Here is an 18,093-nt window from a genome sequence, read left to right on the forward strand (position 1 = left end):
ATACCTGTGTGTGTGTGTGTGTGTGTGTGTGTGTGTGTGTGTGTGTGTGTGTGTGTGTGTGTGTGTGTGTGTGTGTGTAAGAACGTGTGTGTGTGTTTTTGTGTTTGTTCTGTCAAATCTGTTCAGGGTTTCATCCCTTCATTGCTCTGATCTCCACTGACAACCGTGTGCAGGAAATAATGCAAAGGTGTGTGTGTGTGTGTGTGTGTGTGTGTGTGTTGACTGTGTTTGTGTGTCAGGCCTATGTGTGTGAGTGTGTGTGTGTTTGTGTGTGTGTGTGTTTGCTTGTGCCATTAAATCTATGCTGTCTACATGCATTGAGCAAAGGGGCAACAATACAGAATTTATTCAATGATGCTAAAAATGCTTGCTAGAATTGATAAATACCGAAATGTAATTCAATATTGTCAGTCAGGATAAAGAGCCTATCTCCAAAATAGTAACATTATCTGAGAAGCAAAAACATTTGTAGCTTTGAGTGTAAGCTGGAGTAACTTTGGAGTAATTCTGTTGGTTCATACATCATAAAATTTTGACACAATCTAATGCTCACAATTTTCAAATTCTGAAAAAAAATTGTATAAAGGGAATACAAGCAAATCAAGGAAATGTTTCATTCCAGCAGGGAAACAGAAAAAGTGTGGTAAACATTGTAACTACTGATTTTATTTAATCAGACACTCTTCATCAGTCTGCCTCAGAGACACATGGTGCACACTGTATATAGTGTAAGGCTGCACAATATGGATATAAAATATGATGCGTAGTTGTTGGATCCTATGAAGATGAAATGAGAAGCAGTTAGTAATCATTCGAATAGCTTTGTGAAAGTTAGCATTCCCTGAACAGCTTTTGTGTGGACCTACAAAAATCAATGTTTTTATTTTCTCTGTAGACCTCCAGAAAATAAATATATTAGGGCTGTCAAACGATTAAAAAATTTACTCGCAGTTAAACTCAGAATTTCATATAGTTAATCACGATTAATCACATAAAAAAAAATCTGTGTAAATTCTATAGAAAATAAGGATTTTTAAGTGAAATGTTACAATTAAAATTGTGAACACATTTTATGCTAAAATTTATGCACATTTATGCTTTTACTTAAGTTAAAAACTGCTGGGACAAGAGAAAACTGTAAGGGAGTTTTATTCACTCACATACTAGGCAGTAATACTGAACCTACAAAACACAAATTGGATTTGTAACAGATTAGGGAGCTGCAGTCTCCAATATAAGACATGTAGTCACATAGTACTGTGTCTCAGTTCAGATATGTGTAACTAAAGAAAATAAAAGCTACATAAAACTTCAATTGTGCTGAAGTTGTATTCAGTCACAGCCTATAGGACTTCACAGTCCTGCGCAAACAAAAATAAATTACACAAAGTTGGACTTCATTAAAGACATGTAGTGTCATACCACAGTGCTACAGCATTGTAAACAGCATGTAAACGTTTACATGCAGCCTAATAATCTGTTAATAATCCGACTAATAGCTCAATCGGAATAGAATACGTCCATGTAAACACCTCAGTCGGAATAGTCTAGTCTGAGGCTATTCAGAATACAATTTCTTATCCGATTGAACAGCCGTGTAAACGCCTGAATCCGATTACACTCAAATCGGAACGTGTAAGTACATTCTGAGCATGCGCGTCACGTCATAGCGAAAGGTTTGTAACGTTCAACATGGCGGAGCAGAAGCTGGTCTGCAGAGGAGACGGGGTTTATACTCTGAGCTTTAAAAGACGGCGGTGGGACGGACGTCCATCTTATGTGTCTCAGAAGACGAATTAATTATGTACTTGCATTTAAATCATGCTTAAATGATAATAACTCCAGTCCTCAAAGTCTTCAGTTATTCCTGCATTTCTCCTCTGGTTTATGCCTTTATTTTACAGGTTTCCACTCTCTCCATCCTTATAGGTGCTACAGAATCCAATTCCATTCTTTCCACTCTGCCTTAATTATGCATATAGCATTAGCTACAGCATAGTCTACCTCTCTCTCTCTCTTTGTTTATCTCTTTTTCTGCCTCTTTCTCTTCTGTACTCCATGGCATTGTGCAGTTGGTGTTTGTCAGTAGCGTAGGCTGCTATAGCTGGTGGCTGTATGTTTCTTTGTTGTTGGATTTTTCATGCATCTTCTACAGCCTTGGCTCTTCTCCCTTTCCTCTTGGACTGTTTGTCCACAAAATTTTCCTTCAATTTTTTTGTTGATTTTCTAAGTGAAAGTAAGTTAATACATCCACATTAGCTTTACAGCATATGCTCTTCTATACATTTAAATTACTGTTTATTTGCTGAATTAATTAACAAACATAAATTGTGGTCTTTGCAAAAGTCATGGCACATTTTATATTTCATGTTTGATTTTTTTCCATGTTAAACTCAGCGAATAAATAGACATTGTGGACTAAAATTTGTAGAAAAATGTCATATTTAGTGTATTCTCTGTAGAGGATGTGTTAACTTATTGTTCTTAGAAAATCAACAAAACATGAAATTTGACCAGGGGTGTTCAAACTTCTGCATGCAAATGCCTGTGTTGGTGCCTAAACTCACTGCTTTGTTAACCAGTTCAAAATATTAGACAACAAAATAATGAAAAAATAGATTATGAGAGAAACATTGTTGAGTTTTTTGCATCCTAAACCTTTGGATAGCATGCTTTCATGGCAATCATCTGCAATTCAAGAAACAGCCGACAATCAGCTGAAGTCTACTTGGTCCCCAGTGGAGAGAATCTAATTGCATGTTTGGCAATATTGGAATTTTGGTGTTAGAAAATTTAGAAAAAATGTAGAAAAAAAAGATCATTCAGCATTGTGACCACTGCAACTGAAGCAGACATTGCTTGTTCTAAACTAAAGCAGTTAGCTAAGAGGCAATGGTTCTACCACAGTTACGAGGAGTTGTGAGCTATGACACAGCGACAAGATATGATATGATTAAATACCCCAGTCATTAATCAGTAATTGAATTTACTGTCAATAATCAGTGTTCTGATAAGTCATAGTCCGTACATTCAGAGTGGAATACTGGCTGTCTTATTGATCACTGTTATTCATATGAAAAATGGGTTCAGTTGAACATGCTAAATAATGTTTATTTATTAGGAAAAAGAAACTGAGCTGCAGAAACCCTTGCTGATTTATTTGTTATTCACTTTATCTAGGAGTGTGTCTAGTCTATGAAGAAAGTTAAGTCTTCTTTGCTAGTAGATTTAAAGTCTGTTAAGTGTGGCCCCCTATGTTTAGAGACGAATCATGCCTTTTGCTCTGTAATGAATAATCATTATGAGAATCCTGATTGCCAATGATTTTGATCTTGCTGGATATTGCAGCGTCCATATTACACACTCCTCTATCAATTATATTTATGTGCGCATTGATGGTTCACCGAACGCTAACAGAAGGTCTTTAATGGGCAGCTGTGGTCAGCAGCATAAACAATGTTCATTAATAGTGGATCAGCAGTATGGAGTGCTTTTACCTTCGTAAGCTATTGTTCGTGCAAGACTTCTCCATCATATCCATTGCACTCAGGTCAGTGATATGAAAGTAGTACACATGCAGTGGCCTTCGAGGGTTATGTGTCAGGTTTTTATAGTATGATCTATAGGACATAAGTAACTAATTTAGCAAGTTCTAGTGGCAGTTTAGCTATTATAAATATAATATTAATAGTTTCAAGAGTAACACATTAATGATGCAGTAACATGACAAATGATAACTGCCTACATTTTTTCAATGCTATTAAGACATTTTTCTAGTTTGACTCTTAAAACCATTTGTACTTCCACCCTGATGCCCAGCTGCTCATTATGACTGCTATGTATTTTGTTATGACTGACCCTACAACTGTAGTCCTCTTGTTTAAATACAGCTTTTAAATGGCAAGATCCATTGATGGTTCTCTTTGAGTTATTTCCAGCTTCTGCTAGAAGAGCTATAAATTAAGCAATGGTCAATGGACTAACAGAAGCAGTGATAAAGTGGAAAGCCTCAGCTTTCACCTCAAAACGAGAAGTGATGTAACAGTATTAGAGCAAACGGTCAACAGTTGCAGGAGCTGGAACATGCAGCCACTCATTGGACACTGGTGATGAAAATAAGAGACTCTGTTCACCTTATGTTCTTATTCACCCTGTGTTTGCATGATTATCATGCTCAAGTTCATGTGAGCCCTGCGTTCACAAGATTATATTGTTATGAAATTATTGCAAGTAAATCTGATTAAGTTTACTTTTTCCCTTTCATATAGCTATAACAAACATCTCAATAAACTACACACAAGAATGTGGTTATTCATGATTAATTATTGAATTATTTTCATATATTTTAATGAAATATTGTAATAATTTTACAATCAAAACGTGTAGAGCAGGACAAATGACCCTATTTAACTGTCCTTGTGAGTACAAAACAAACTGAGAACATTTTAATATTGTGGAGTAGTCTACTTGCAATACTTTTAGCCTGCTAAAAATTCTGATAACTAGTGGAGTCTGTGAATATGTAACAGTAAACAAAGTAAGAAATGGAAATGACTCCAGTTGTTTTAGTGAAGCAGTGATTTACTAAATGATATTATTGTCTGCCATCACTCTGTCATTGACAGTTAAACTGTGATTGTCACTTGTTAATTTTAATATTCAATAACTCAAACAGCAGGACCTCAGAAGGTCTTAAATAGTGGGGCAGAGCTTCACAGAATGTATAGTTATTTTTTTCTTGTTGTATACTAGTTTTCTTGTACTCTGTGTTTTCAGATGTGTTGTCAAGAAATGTGCTGTTCTAGAGAAACCTTCTGAGTTAGAATTGTTCACAGCTATGGTGATAGTAACAAAAACAAAAAAAAAAGCCACTTATTATATGAAATGGTTAAAAAAATACATTGCCTAAAGCCCAATATGTTTACTGATTTGTTTGGAACAAGTTTTGACTAAAACTTTAAATCCATGAATGATAGAGAGCCACATGCATGTTAGGCAAAATATCACACAAAGAATTTTTCCCAGATTTTACACTATTTTACCATTGTGTACAAGGTTTACTGATTTTGTTTTGGATTGTAAACTAAATGGCTATATTTGCATTATAGTCATTGTGGTTCCTGTCACCACTGTTGTATAGAAAACTGAGTTTGCAGGTTACTTTTTAATGAACAATTTCATACTATAACACTATAAATGACACTATAAACACTATAAATGTTTTCATCCCACAGACTAAGATCAAGAATTTTTTTAAAAATAGTGGAATTCTTCTTTAATAATATTAAGTAAATATTATTACAAGTAATACTAGTACTTTGCTAATACCAGTAAATCTAGGCAACCTTATGGATAGAATTTGCTTGTCTCAGTGGGGATTCATTGTTATACTAAATCCAGCTTCTACCAGAAGAGCTCAAAGAATCCGAATACTTTTGGTTAGTGAAGTTAAGGTTACAGTTAGATCTAGATGTGGAATAGTAATAGCAGCAATATTTAGTTGCAGTAATACACATAGCTCTGTGGAAAACCCACATAAAGGTAGCAATAAAATTGTGTCTGTGAGGGGTGTGTGGGGAGTAGACGGGGATGGAAATGCGTTTTTATTTATTTAATTTTTTTTAAACCAAGCCTGAATAGGTGCACTCTCCCTTGGCCCAAATAATAGGCAGCCTAATATTGAATGGCGAGGTTGATTGGCAGGGTTCTTCATTTAACTCCATTTTCACCCAAAAAGGTTCTCCCAAATGGCTGCCCAGGTCATGATGGAGTCTTAAATGCATCCTCTCTGCAGTTAACCGCCACTGTAATAGACTCTTAATGCTACTGCTGGAGCAAATCACCTACATCTCCAACTGTCAATCAGCTGTCACACACCTCAGTGCACTCTGGGATACTGGTGGACTGGGGCCTAATTACCTTTGTGGTAGAATATTTAAGGAGGGACTGAATTATGGCAATTCAGACTTATCGAGAAACACATTGAACTGATATTCAGTGCCTGAGTTTCTTTTGCTGGGATGGTGTGCAGTCACAGGCTGGATTAAAATTGTGTGTAGACAAGACTGCTTATGGTCTGGGAATTAACCTTTTAGAGAACATTATTTTCATTTTTAGGAAATTTTTAATTAATTATTTATTTATTTAGATAAATATGTGAATACATGCTCTCCCAATAAAGTGATATACTGTTTATAATGTTAAAGAAGTAACATTATGGTGTTACCTCTTAACAGGCCAGTCTCCTGCATATGTCTCACATTTGATCTTATTCCTTCGGAGTTCTGCTTTTGATGTTTGTGTGGTTTTATGTACCAAAACTTTACTTATAAGTGACATTTTCTAGCCTGTCTTCATCCCTTTGAATAAAACAGGCTGTTTTATAAATATTCCTTTAAGACTAGTCAGCTCTGTTCTGTAAAAAGCCATCTGGGCTGAATCACTCTATAAGTTTAGTGTGAGTGGGTGGAGCTAAACTTTTGTTTAAATGCTATATTTGATTTTTTACAAAGTGAAGAAAATTTTATTTTCCATGAAGTAGGCTCTTTAACAGTAATAACGGAACATGCCTGTGTTATGTTTTTCATTGAACATGCCTGAGTATGCCTGTGGCAATTTTCACAGTACCTTATAGCCATTTCTGTTTAGGCTAGTAACATTTTGATGAAGTTTCCAACAACCCCAGTCCTAATCTATGTAGAACACCTCTGATAAAATGCGCTATAGAAATAGATTTCAACTGAAGTTGAAGTGAAAAAGATCAGCATGTCAGCATGCTTCCAAATTAATCTAACATATTATCCAATTGTTTTGAAAAACATTTGTGGCAATTTGAAAACTCTGATTCATCTCTATTGTGTTTTTTGTTTTTTTGACAAACTTAATGTAAAGCATATTTTCATTCATAGAAGTGTCAGGCTTTAAAAACTCATTCCCATTTCTGAGAATTTGAATAGTTTCTCGTATAATAGTTCACCCCTACTGCAGTAAGATTTTGAGTTTCTGCTGTTTAACAAATGTGACAGTTGACAGTGACAAATGTGACAATCCAACTGTCTGTAGTTGATTGACAGTCAGTAGTCAAAAACATGTAGTTGAAGTCAGTTTGATATTTGACCATAAAATTATACTGGGCAAGTAGTTTTTAAGTTTCAGAATTTTTAGGCCCATGAAAATGGTATCAGTATTGGTTGCAGTCATCACTCATGTACAGACTCCATACTGACACGTGACTGGCACATACATTACCTCTCAGGTTCATATTTATCAAATGTAACACAAAAGACCTGGCAGGCAGTAAAACATACTGCCACAGCACTGCTATCACTACTGTCTGCTCCAGTCCACATTGACAGTTTGAGATTTAGTATGTGTAACAATCCCCTTGTGCCCTCCACTTTACAGTTGCTTCATGCTTTATAACGGTCCACTTCAATGCATAAACTCCTTTTTCAACTGTTTTACAAACAGTTTTAGACACTAACCAGTGAAATAAATGGTCTAGTTAGACTGTTTAGATCTAGAGGAATTTAGAATTATTAAAGGTGCACTGTGTGAGATTTGGGGATTTAGAGACCTTTCTGGTAGAAATATGTAATTGCACACAACATGCTGAAGAACACTGTGTAACATGGGTTGTGCTTTGGATACCTTCCATGATTAGATGAACCTGAGGACTGTGAGCACATTAATAAGTATTCAAAAAGAAAGTCAAAGTCAAAATGTGTTTTCTGATGATGTGATTTATCATCTGTTGTCGATCTCTCTTTGGCAGTATAGAGTAGATTTTGCATTTGAAGGCTCAAAATCGAACGAGACCTGCTTTCTGAGCCTGTTTGTGTGGCTTTAATACATAAAGATGTGATTACCTTCTTTACCTTTTATTTGATGTATATTAAGCTTCAGCTCAGGTGCTGCCACTGTGTTTGCGTATTAATTTCAGAGTTAGGAACTGCCTCAAAATGACCAAAAGTGTATGATTCAAGTGTCAAGTGTTGATTCAAGTGTTGAGTTATTCATATTAATAACGTATTAAAGAGCACTTACTAATGCTTCTGGCAACATTTCAAACACCATCATAATGTGTGAGTTATGCAAGTGCAAGTGTAATCTTTGTCAGTTAAAAAAAACAATGATAACACAGCTCAGTAAAAGCTGTAGTTGTAGCATAAGGTCATCTTTAATTTAGCCATGAAACTGTAATTAATGTTGTAAAAAAGGCAACCTGGTCTCATGGGATATACATACCGCTGACCACTTTTTTGCAGAGCCACAAATACGTACCTTCAAGTACATTTTGCTGCACTTTTGAGAAACAATTGTTCACTGAGGGCGCTAAAGAGAAGCTTACACTTTAATGTAACATTGAGATTTTTTTGCCTTTGAAAATGACTGTATTTGACGTCTTGATTATTTTTTAAGCTGTCAATCATCAGCACTATTTTAATGATAAAATGTAGAATAATTTCGGAGCGCCTGTGATGTCTGCTGGTTCATGAGTAGGCAAAGCAGGTTTTATGTTTAAAAATGCCGCCTCTAACACAGCTTCAGGTACATAGACCAGGTTGAAAAAAAGAACAGAATTGCGAATGTCACACTAATTTTACTGGCTGATTCCATGGTGTCTGTTGTCTCTTAGTTTAGCCTGATTGTATGAGATCTGAGACATGAGTGTTTTTCCCAAGAACCAAATCAGTTGTGTCTGATGTCTGAAACTTGGTGTTGATGAATCAGGATGTGGACAGCTTTTGTACAGGCCTGTTGTCTGTCTGCTGCAGCAGCACAAAGTGCACTGCCTCTTGAGCACATTCAACCAGCGCAGCTCAACAGCCAGGTTCCTACATCAACCTCATCTATGTTAGGTACAACAAATGTGGTGTTATTTTAAAATTGCACGTCGCCCGATATGTTTAAAAGTTCAGTTATGTTCGGGTGTGGGAGTCTTGAACTGGTTTGAATGAATGAATTAAACGAACAGTATTTCTCCAACAGTATTTTCTGATATACAAAAACCATACACACAGGTACCCCTGCCAACCCTCCTCCCCTGAGTAATCTAGTAGAGGTTGAGTGAATCTAGTTTAGTAGAGTTCTACCAAACTGACTTATCTTCGTATTTTAAAGTTTTTTTTTTTCTTTAGAAATGTAGAGTATGCAGTATCACACCAAGCCAAAAATTGACCTCTTTTTATGTTCCAGAGTAGAAGTGTCATGTAGCTGTGAAGAAGACAACGATGTGTTTCTACATTGTTTTATATTGTTGTAAACAGGCTTGTATCCTCACTGGGGGTCATAACCTTATTAACTATCATGGGTTATAGGATGGGATTAAAGAGGTATGTTGTTGGATTGCTTATTAACTGTGATAATCGTCCTGCAGTATCTTCTTTCACTCACTGTCACTTTTTACTCACTGGTGTAGGATAAAAGCACTTCTCATTTGATGATTTATTTGATGTTCTCCATCTTTATACCTACTGTAGCTCTTCAAGTGAGTGTGTGTGTGTGTGTGTGTGTGTGTGTGTGTGTGTGTGTGTGTGTGTGTGTGTGTGTGTGTGTGCGCGCATGTGTGTGGGGTAGCATTCTGGCAGAAAGATGACACAGCTGTCTCTGCTGTCGTTGCTCATGTGTCAGTGTCCAGATCCGCAGGCTGCATGAATCTGAACTCACACACACACACGCAGATTTGCATATGCACAGGCGGTCTGTGTGTGCATGTCAGTGTGGTGTTTTAAACCCAATACCCTTAAACGTCCTTATTTTAACTATGCCTTAAAGGAATTGTTTGGTGAAAAATCACATGTGCATTTTTCCACTTAAACCACATTCAGTCAATCAGTCAAGACATGTTTGGTGTCCAGAATTTCCTTCTTTAGTTTAGAAGTGGAGCCACAAGGCTAACATTGCTAACAAACAGTAGAAGTCAATAGGCACCCAATTGTTCATCATAAATACGTCCCCAGAACTTTTCTGAACTCACTGAATCATTTTCATTGTTCAATTTTAAAACATTAAGTTATGAAAAGATACAAATACGTACTTTTCACTTGGAAAAACTTATTTAAGGTTCAAAGCTGGACCTTAAAACCACTATTGTACCTTTGAGGGTAGATTTAGATTTATAAGGTACAAAATATACCTTCACGGAACCTTTATTTCTGTGTAGTGACAGTGTAGTGACCTGTCATATTCTTAATAAACAGGGGTAATTTCTCATTTCTTTTTCTTTCTTTGGGTACTCAGCATGGACAGCTATTTAGCTGCATGTTTGGGGGAAGTGAGCAGGAGCTTTCCTGCTCATAATCATCTGTGAAAGCTGAAACAGGAATAATGAAGATGGAGCTGGGGGTTAGATGAGCTCCAACACATCTGTAAGAGGGACCATGTAGAGTAGAGGAAAAATGGGTGGTTGAGCGAGGGTAAGAAAAGGGTGAGTAGAACTGAAGGTGGTGTTTCTGTTTTCACTTCACCTGATCCACTTCTCGTATTGATTCCTATGTTATTATTAGGAAAGAGCCTTATCTGACCCAGCTTAGCCTTACTGTTAATGCCCCCCCCTCCGCCCGCCCCCCCACCACCAACACACATGGTTATTTAGCTGAAATCAAGCACCATGAAGAGAGAAAAGAGAACCAGCTAATTTTCCCATCTGTGATCGTTCGTTCAGGTTAAATGAGAACGAGAGCGAGGGGGGGTGGAGGAGGGAGGGAGAGAGAGAAAGAGAGACAGAGAGAGAGAGAGAGATACAGGGGGTGAGAGACCAAGCGAGAGAAATACAGAGTAGAAAAAGGAATGAGAGAATGAAAGAAAAAGAAAAGGAAAAGGAAGAGAACAATAGAGAGCATGAGTGAAAAGAGGGAGAGAAGGGAAGGAAAGAGAGGAAAGGAGAAAAAGCTTGACAAATAAAAGAAAAATGGGCAATGGCAGAGGTGAGAGGAGAAAAAAGAAAAAAACGGAGATAGAAGGGGAAAGAGGTAAGGAGGAGAAATGCGAGAGGAGAGAGAAAAAAGGAGAGCAAGACAGAGAGGAGAGAAAGGAAAGAAAAAGAATTGGATGAATAAGATAAATATATAGAGATGAAGGCAAAGGTGAGGGGTATAGAAACAAGGGGAAAAAAGAAATGAAAAAGATAGGAAGAAAAAACAAGAGGGAGACATAAAAATGGGTAAGAAAAAGGACAGAGGAAAACTGGAAAAGGGAAAGAAAAGCAAGAGGGGATGAAAGAAAATTTAAGGGGAAAGAGAAGGGAAAGAGAGAAATAGAGAGGGGAAAGAGAAATAGAGAGGGGGAAGAGAAATAGAGAGGGGAAAGAAAAGGGAAAGAGAAATAGAGAGGGGGAAGAGAAATAGAGAGGGGAAAGAAAAAGGAAAGAGAAATAGAGAGAGGGGAAAGAGAAATAGAGAGAGGGGAAAGAGAAAGAGGGGAAAGAAGGGAAAGAGAAATAGAGAGGGGAAAGAGAAATAGAGAAAGGAAAGAGAGAAATAGAGAGGGGAAAGAGAAGGGAAAGAAATAGAGAGAGGGGAAAGAGAAGGGAAAGAGAGAAATAGAGAGAGGGGAAAGAGAAGGGAAAGAGAAATAGAGAGAGGGGAAAGAGAAATAGAGAGAGGGGAAAGAGAGGGGAAAGAGAAATAGAGAGAGGGGAAAGAGAAGGGAAAGAGAAATATGGAGAGGGGAAAGAGAAGGGAAAGAGAAATAGGGAGAGGAGAAAGAAGGGAAAGAGAAATAGAGAGTGGAAGAGAAATAGAGAGAGGAGAAAGAGAAGGGAAAGAGAAATAGAGAGGGGAAGAGAAATAGAGAGAGGGGAAAGAGAAGGGAAAGAGAAATAGAGAGGGGAAGAGAAGGAAAAGAGAGGGGAAAGAGAAGGGAAAGGAGAGAAATAGAGAGGGGAAAGAGGAGGGCAAGAGAGAAATAGAGAGGGGAAAGAGAAGGGAAAGAGAGAAATAGAGAGAGGGGAAAGAGAAGGGAAAGAGAGAAAGAGAGGGGAAAGAAGGGAAAGAGAAATAGAGAGGAGAAAGAGAAGGGAAAGAAATAGAGAGAGGGGAAAGAGAAATAGAGAGAAGGGAAAGAGAAATAGGGAGAGGGGAAAGAGAAATAGAGAGGGGAAGAGAAATAGAGAGAGGGGAAAGAAAGGGAAAGAGAGAAATCTAGAAAGGGGAAAGAAGGGAAAGAGAAATAGAGAGGGGAAAGAGAAGGGAAAGAAGGGAAAGGAGAGAAATAGAGAGGGGAAAGAGAAGGGAAAGAGAAATAGAGAGAGGGGAAAGAGAAATAGAGAGAAGGGAAAGAAAAATAGGGAGAGGGGAAAGAGAAATAGAGAGGGGAAGAGAAATAGAGAGAGGGGAAAGAAAGGGAAAGAGAGAAATCGAGAAAGGGGAAAGAAGAGAAAGAGAGAAATAGAGAGGGGAAAGAGAAGGGAAAGAAATAGAGAGAGGGGAAAGAGAAATAGAGAGAAGGGAAAGAGAAATAGGGAGAGGGGAAGAGAAATAGAGAGAGGGGAAAGAAAGGGAAAGAGAAATCTAGAAAGGGGAAAGAAGGGAAAGAGAAATAGAGAGGGGAAAGAGAAGGGAAAGAAGGGAAAGGAGAGAAATAGAGAGGGGAAAGAGAAGGGAAAGAGAAATAGAGAGAGGGGAAAGAGAAGGGAAAGAGAGAAAGAGAGGGGAAAGAAGGGAAAGAGAGGAGAAAGAAATAGAGAGGGGAAGAGAAATAGAAGGGAAAGAGAAATAGAGAGGGGAAGAGAAATAGAGAGAGGGGAAAGAGAAGGGAAAGAGAAATAGAGAGGGGAAAGAGAAGGGAAAGGAAAGAAATAGAGAGAGTAAAGAGAAGGGAAAGAAGGGAAAGGAGAGAAATAGAGAGGGGAAAGAGAAGGGCAAGAGAGAAATAGAGAGGGGAAAGAGAAGAGAAAGAGAGAAATAGAGAGAGGGGAAAGAGAAGGGAAAGAGAGAAAGAGAGGGGAAAGAAGGGAAAGAGAGGAGAAAGAAATAGAGAGGGGAAGAGAAATAGAGAAGGGAAAGAGAGAAATCGAGAAAGGGGAAAGAAGGGAAAGAGAGAAATAGAGAGGGGAAAGAGAAGGGAAAGGAGAGAAATAGAGAGAGGGGAAAGAGAAGGGAAAGAGAGAAAGAGGGGAAAGAAGGGAAAGAGAATTAGAGAGAAATAGAGAGGGGAAGAAGGATAAATAGAGAGAGGGGAAAGAAGGAAAAGAGAAATAGAGAAGGGAAAGAGAGAAATAGAGAGAGGGGAAAGAAGGAAAAGAGAAATAGAGAAGGGAAAGAGAGAAATAGGGAGAGGGCAAAGAAGAGAAATAGAGAGGGGAAGAGAAATAGAGAGAAGGGAAAGAGAGAGAAATAGGGAGGAGAAAGAGAAGGGAAAGAGAGAAATCGAGAAAGGGGAAAGAAGGGAAAGAGAGAAATAGAGAGGGGAAAGAGAAGGGAAAGGAGAGAAATAGAGAGAGGGGAAAGAGAAGGGAAAGAGAGAAAGAGGGGAAAGAAGGGAAAGAGAATTAGAGAGAAATAGAGAGGGGAAGAAGGATAAATAGAGAGAGGGGAAAGAAGGAAAAGAGAAATAGAGAAGGGAAAGAGAGAAATAGAGAGAGGGGAAAGAAGGAAAAGAGAAATAGAGAAGGGAAAGAGAGAAATAGGGAGAGGGCAAAGAAGAGAAATAGAGAGGGGAAGAGAAATAGAGAGAAGGGAAAGAGAGAGAAATAGGGAGGAGAAAGAGAAGGGAAAGAGACATAGAGAGGGGAAAGAGAGAAATAGAGAGAGATGAAAGAGAAGGGAAAGAGAGAAATAGGGAGGAGAAAGAGAGGGGAAAGAGAAATAGAGGGGAAAGAGAAGGGAAAGAGAAATAGAGAGGGGAAAGAAGGAAAAGAGAGAAACAGAGAGAGGGGAAAGAAGGGAAAGAGAAATAGAGAGGGGAAAGAGAAACAGAGATTGGAAAGAAGGGGAAGACAGAGGGGAAAGAAGGGAAAGAGAGAAATAGAGATGGGGAAAGAAATATAGAGGGGGAAAAAGAAGGGAAAGAGAAATAGAGATGGGGAAAGAGAAATATAGAGGGGGAAAAAGAAGGGAAAGAGAAATAGAGATGGAGAAAGAGAAATATAGAGGGGGAAAGAGAAGGGAAAGAAATAGAGAGGGGAAAGAGAAGGGAAAGAGAAAGAGAGAAGGGAAAGAGAAATAGAGATGGGGAAAGAAATATAGAGAGGGGAAAGAGAAACAGAGAGAGGGGAAAGAAGGGAAAGAAATAGAGGGGAAAGAAGGGAAAGAGAGAAATAGAGATGGGGAAAGAAATATAGAGAGGGGAAAGATAAGAGAAACAAAGAAATAGAGAGAGGGGACAGGAGAGAAGAAGAGAAATAGAGAGGAAAGAGAAGGGAAAGAGAAATAGAGAGAAGGGAAAAGAGAAGAATAGAAATAGTGAGAGGGGAAAGAGAAGGGACAGGAGAGAAGAGAAATAGAGAGATGGGGAAAAACGAGAGCAAGACAGAGAGGAGAGAAGGACAGAGAGGTGGAGAAAGACAAAGAAATAGCGAAGGAAAGAGAAATAGAGAGGGGAAAGAGGAATAGAGAGAAGGGAAAGGAGAGAAGAATAGAAATAGAGAGAGTGGAAAGAAGGGAAAGGGAGAAATAGAGAGAGGGGAAAGGAGAGAAGAATAGAAACAGAGAGGGGAAAGAGAAGGGAAAGGGAGAAATAGAGAGAGGGGAAAGAAGGGAAAGGGAGAAATAGAGAGAGGAAGCAAAATAGAGAGAGGGGAAAGGAGAGAAGAATAGAAATAGAGAGAGGGGAAAGAGAAGGGAAAGGGAGAAATAGAGAGGGGAAAGGAGAGAAGAATAGAAATAGAGAGGGGGGAAAGAGAAGGGAAAGGGAGAAATAGAGAGAGGGGAAAGGAGCGAAGAATAGAAATAGAGAGAGGGGAAAGGAGAGAAGAATAGAAATAGAGAGAGGGGAAAGAGAAGGGAAAGGGAGAAATAGAGAGAGGGGAAAGGAGAGAAGAATAGAAATAGAGAGAGGGGAAAGGAGAGAAGAATAGAAATAGAGGGGAAAGGAGAGAAGAATAGAAATAGAGAGAGGGGAAAGAGAAGGGAAAGGGAGAAATAGAGAGAGGGGAGAGGAGAGAAGAATAGAAATAGAGAGAGGGGAAAGAGAAGGGAAAGGGAGAAATAGAGAGAGGGGAAAGGAGAGAAGAATAGAAATAGAGAGAGGGGAAAGGAGAGAAGAATAGAAATAGAGAGAGGGGAAAGGAGAGAAGAATAGAAATAGAGAGGGGGAAAGAGAAGGGAAAGGGAGAAATAGAGAGAGGGGAAAGGAGAGAAGAATAGAAATAGAGAGAGGGGAAAGGAGAGAAGAATAGAAATAGAGAGAGGGGAAAGGAGAGAAAAATAGAAATAGAGAGAGGGGAAAGAGAAGGGAAAGGGAGAAATAGAGAGAGGGGAAAGGAGAGAAGAATAGAAATAGAGAGAGGGGAAAGGAGAGAAGAATAGAAATAGAGAGAGGGGAAAGAGAAGGGAAAGGGAGAAATAGAGAGAGGGGAAAGGAGAGAAGAATAGAAATAGAGAGAGGGGAAAGGAGAGAAGAATAGAAATAGAGGGGAAAGGAGAGAAGAATAGAAATAGAGAGAGGGGAAAGAGAAGGGAAAGGGAGAAATAGAGAGAGGGGAAAGGAGAGAAGAATAGAAATAGAGAGAGGGGAAAGAGAAGGGAAAGGGAGAAATAGAGAGAGGGGAAAGAGAAGGGAAAGGGAGAAATAGAGAGAGGGGAAATAGATGGTAAAGGGAAAAAGAAAAGGAGAGAGAAATAAGAGAGATGGGGGGGTGAGAGCAAGACAGAGAGAAGAGAAGGGCAGAGAGGTGGAGAAAGACAAAGAAAAGGCGAGAAAAAGAGAATGAAAGAGAAGGGGGAGAGAGACAAACATCAGAATCTGTACCCCCTCCTCCTTCTCTCTCTCTCTCTCTCTCTCTCTCTCTCTCTCTCTCTCTCTCTCTCCTCCTTGGCGGTGGGCAGTGCGCTCGAGCGTGCGGAGCGAATGTGGCGCAGCTTTTGCACCGAAGAGAGAGCGAGCGCGCGCGAGTGAGAGTGTGAGTAAGGCTCGTGCTGTGGAGGAGCGGTTGGAGCGGCGCTGCGGGGATTTGCGAGTGTGCGGAGAAACTCGGACTGAGCTCAACACTCAGACATGCTGATCGGTAAGGCACGAGCGCGTCTCCGCATTCCGGTGTGTGTGCGCGGGCGAGCGAGCGTGGGAATGTTTCGTGTGGGTCATGGTGCGGTTTTGTGCGCGCGCGTGTGTTCCGCGTCTGTCGCGGAGAGAGCACGGTTGATGTTAAAGCGCCGCCGCTGTAGTGTCTCCGTCTAGCTGCTGTACCGCGCGTGCCGAATTTGCGCGCGCTCCAAACCTGCGCAAATGCCATGCTAAAGTGCTACTGCTGGGGAGAAGAGAGGGGTGTGAGTGCAGCGAGGGACGCAGTCTTACTGTCTGCGCTAAATGCGCATTAAAAGCCGAGCCGTTTCTTTTTTCTTTCCTCGTGATGAAGGAATTATTTACCCTGCTGGAAAGTTTACAGCTCTCTCAGAGAGTGAGAGCGAGAGATGAGCTGATGGTAAATGACCTTTTCGAGGTTTCTCTTTCTCTTTAGCCCCCGGTGGAGTCCTCCTGCCCCTGAGTGTTGTAATGCCCTTCAAACAGAGCACAGAGGGGCAAAGTGAGGCTGATGATGGGGGGCTGACCCGCAGTGCAGAAAAAAGGCTTTAGGAGGAAGAAGAGACACAATATGTGTGGTTTAGATTATAGAGTTTATTTCTCTTCACTGTGTGCTTACATTTTTCAGATTTGCTGAATACAGGTAAAAGCTTTTAGTGGGATTTATTAACGTGCTTTCTATTTATCCATGGAGACAATTGGAAATAAATATCAATAATCTTCCATATATATGAAATATTGTTTCATTATTGTTGTTTTCAATATTGTTGCTTTGAAACTAAACCCTCCACAAAGACAAAAAATACATTTTTTTCTTTTTTCTTGGGTACACGTATATGATGAATAAGGTGTATCGCAAGGACCCGTGGTGGCTTACTTATTATATGTGCAAAACATTAATACATTTGATTGAGTTTATTTCATCATTACGTAAATGCAGAATAAAGCTGTTGTTGCTTTTGAACCAAAGAAGGTGGCGCAGGGTTAGTAAGTACTGTTAAAGGCCATGTGTGTCTCTTCAACCCCTCTTTTTCTCTCCTCGCTGGTGGTCAGATACTTCTGTTCTGACGCTCTTGGCAACACAGAGGTCAGAGCCCATAGTTACACAACGTTTACACACACACACTCACACACACACACACACACGCACACACATACACACACACACTTATTAGGTTTAGCTGTAGGAGAGAGATAAAAGTCTGATGCACAGGAAAAAATATCAGTAATAAAATTTTCCATTTTTTTTTAAATGTTGGAAAGATTTCATGCTAATAATAATAGTAATAGATAGAATATATGTCTAAACAATTCTGACATACTATTTTACTATTTAAAACTGTTTTAAATCAGGGAATTGTTGGCTTTGTGTCATGATTCATTTACCTCCTTGTAAACCTAATATTTCTGGATCTGCACACTGACAGCAGAATGTAATTTTGGTAACAATGGCCATTCAACGGAATTTTATGACATGATAAAAGGTTCAGTGATGATGCAGAATAACAGATATCGATTCATATGCTTATATATAAAATAACTATTATTGTTACTGTACAATATTTTCATGTATGTGGGAATAGGAGATTGCAAAATGCAAGAAGAGCATAAATTTATTCACACAGTAAAGTAATATGGCTTTAGAACACGATAGCATTTTGCTACATCCTGGATCGCTTACTGTTTGTTCGCTGCATCAAGCCAAAAAGCAAGACTGAGTCATTCAAATAGAAAATTATGATTTTTCAAAGGCTCGTCTGTACAGAAGGGTGGAAATGTAGTTTTCCTCAGGCCATAATGCAGTGGAAGGCAATGTGGACTGGACTGCGTCAGCTTGTGCACACATTTACAAAACCCTATACAGTGGGTGTGTGTGTGTGTGTGTGTGTGTAGAAATATCAGGATAGAATG

At 39.1% G+C, this 18,093-nt stretch overlaps 1 protein-coding gene across 4 annotated transcripts in view; it reads left to right on the forward strand.

The window, feature by feature from the left end:
• znf385c (zinc finger protein 385C) overlaps positions 1-18,093 on the forward strand; it is a 151,745-nt gene that overhangs the window by 59,929 nt on the left and 73,723 nt on the right. The window contains exon 1 of one of the 4 annotated variants that reach the window (XM_017721225.2): positions 15,967-16,168. The exons of the other annotated variants lie outside the window; for them this stretch is intronic. Within the exon in view, the coding sequence (XP_017576714.1) occupies positions 16,159-16,168 (10 nt within the window). The 5' untranslated portion in view covers positions 15,967-16,158. Of the gene's footprint in view, positions 1-15,966; positions 16,169-18,093 lie in introns of those variants that run through there. 4 annotated transcript variants of the gene reach the window in all.

Source organism: Pygocentrus nattereri, chromosome 14 (assembly GCF_015220715.1).
Source record: "Pygocentrus nattereri isolate fPygNat1 chromosome 14, fPygNat1.pri, whole genome shotgun sequence".
Taxonomy (NCBI): domain Eukaryota; kingdom Metazoa; phylum Chordata; class Actinopteri; order Characiformes; family Serrasalmidae; genus Pygocentrus; species Pygocentrus nattereri.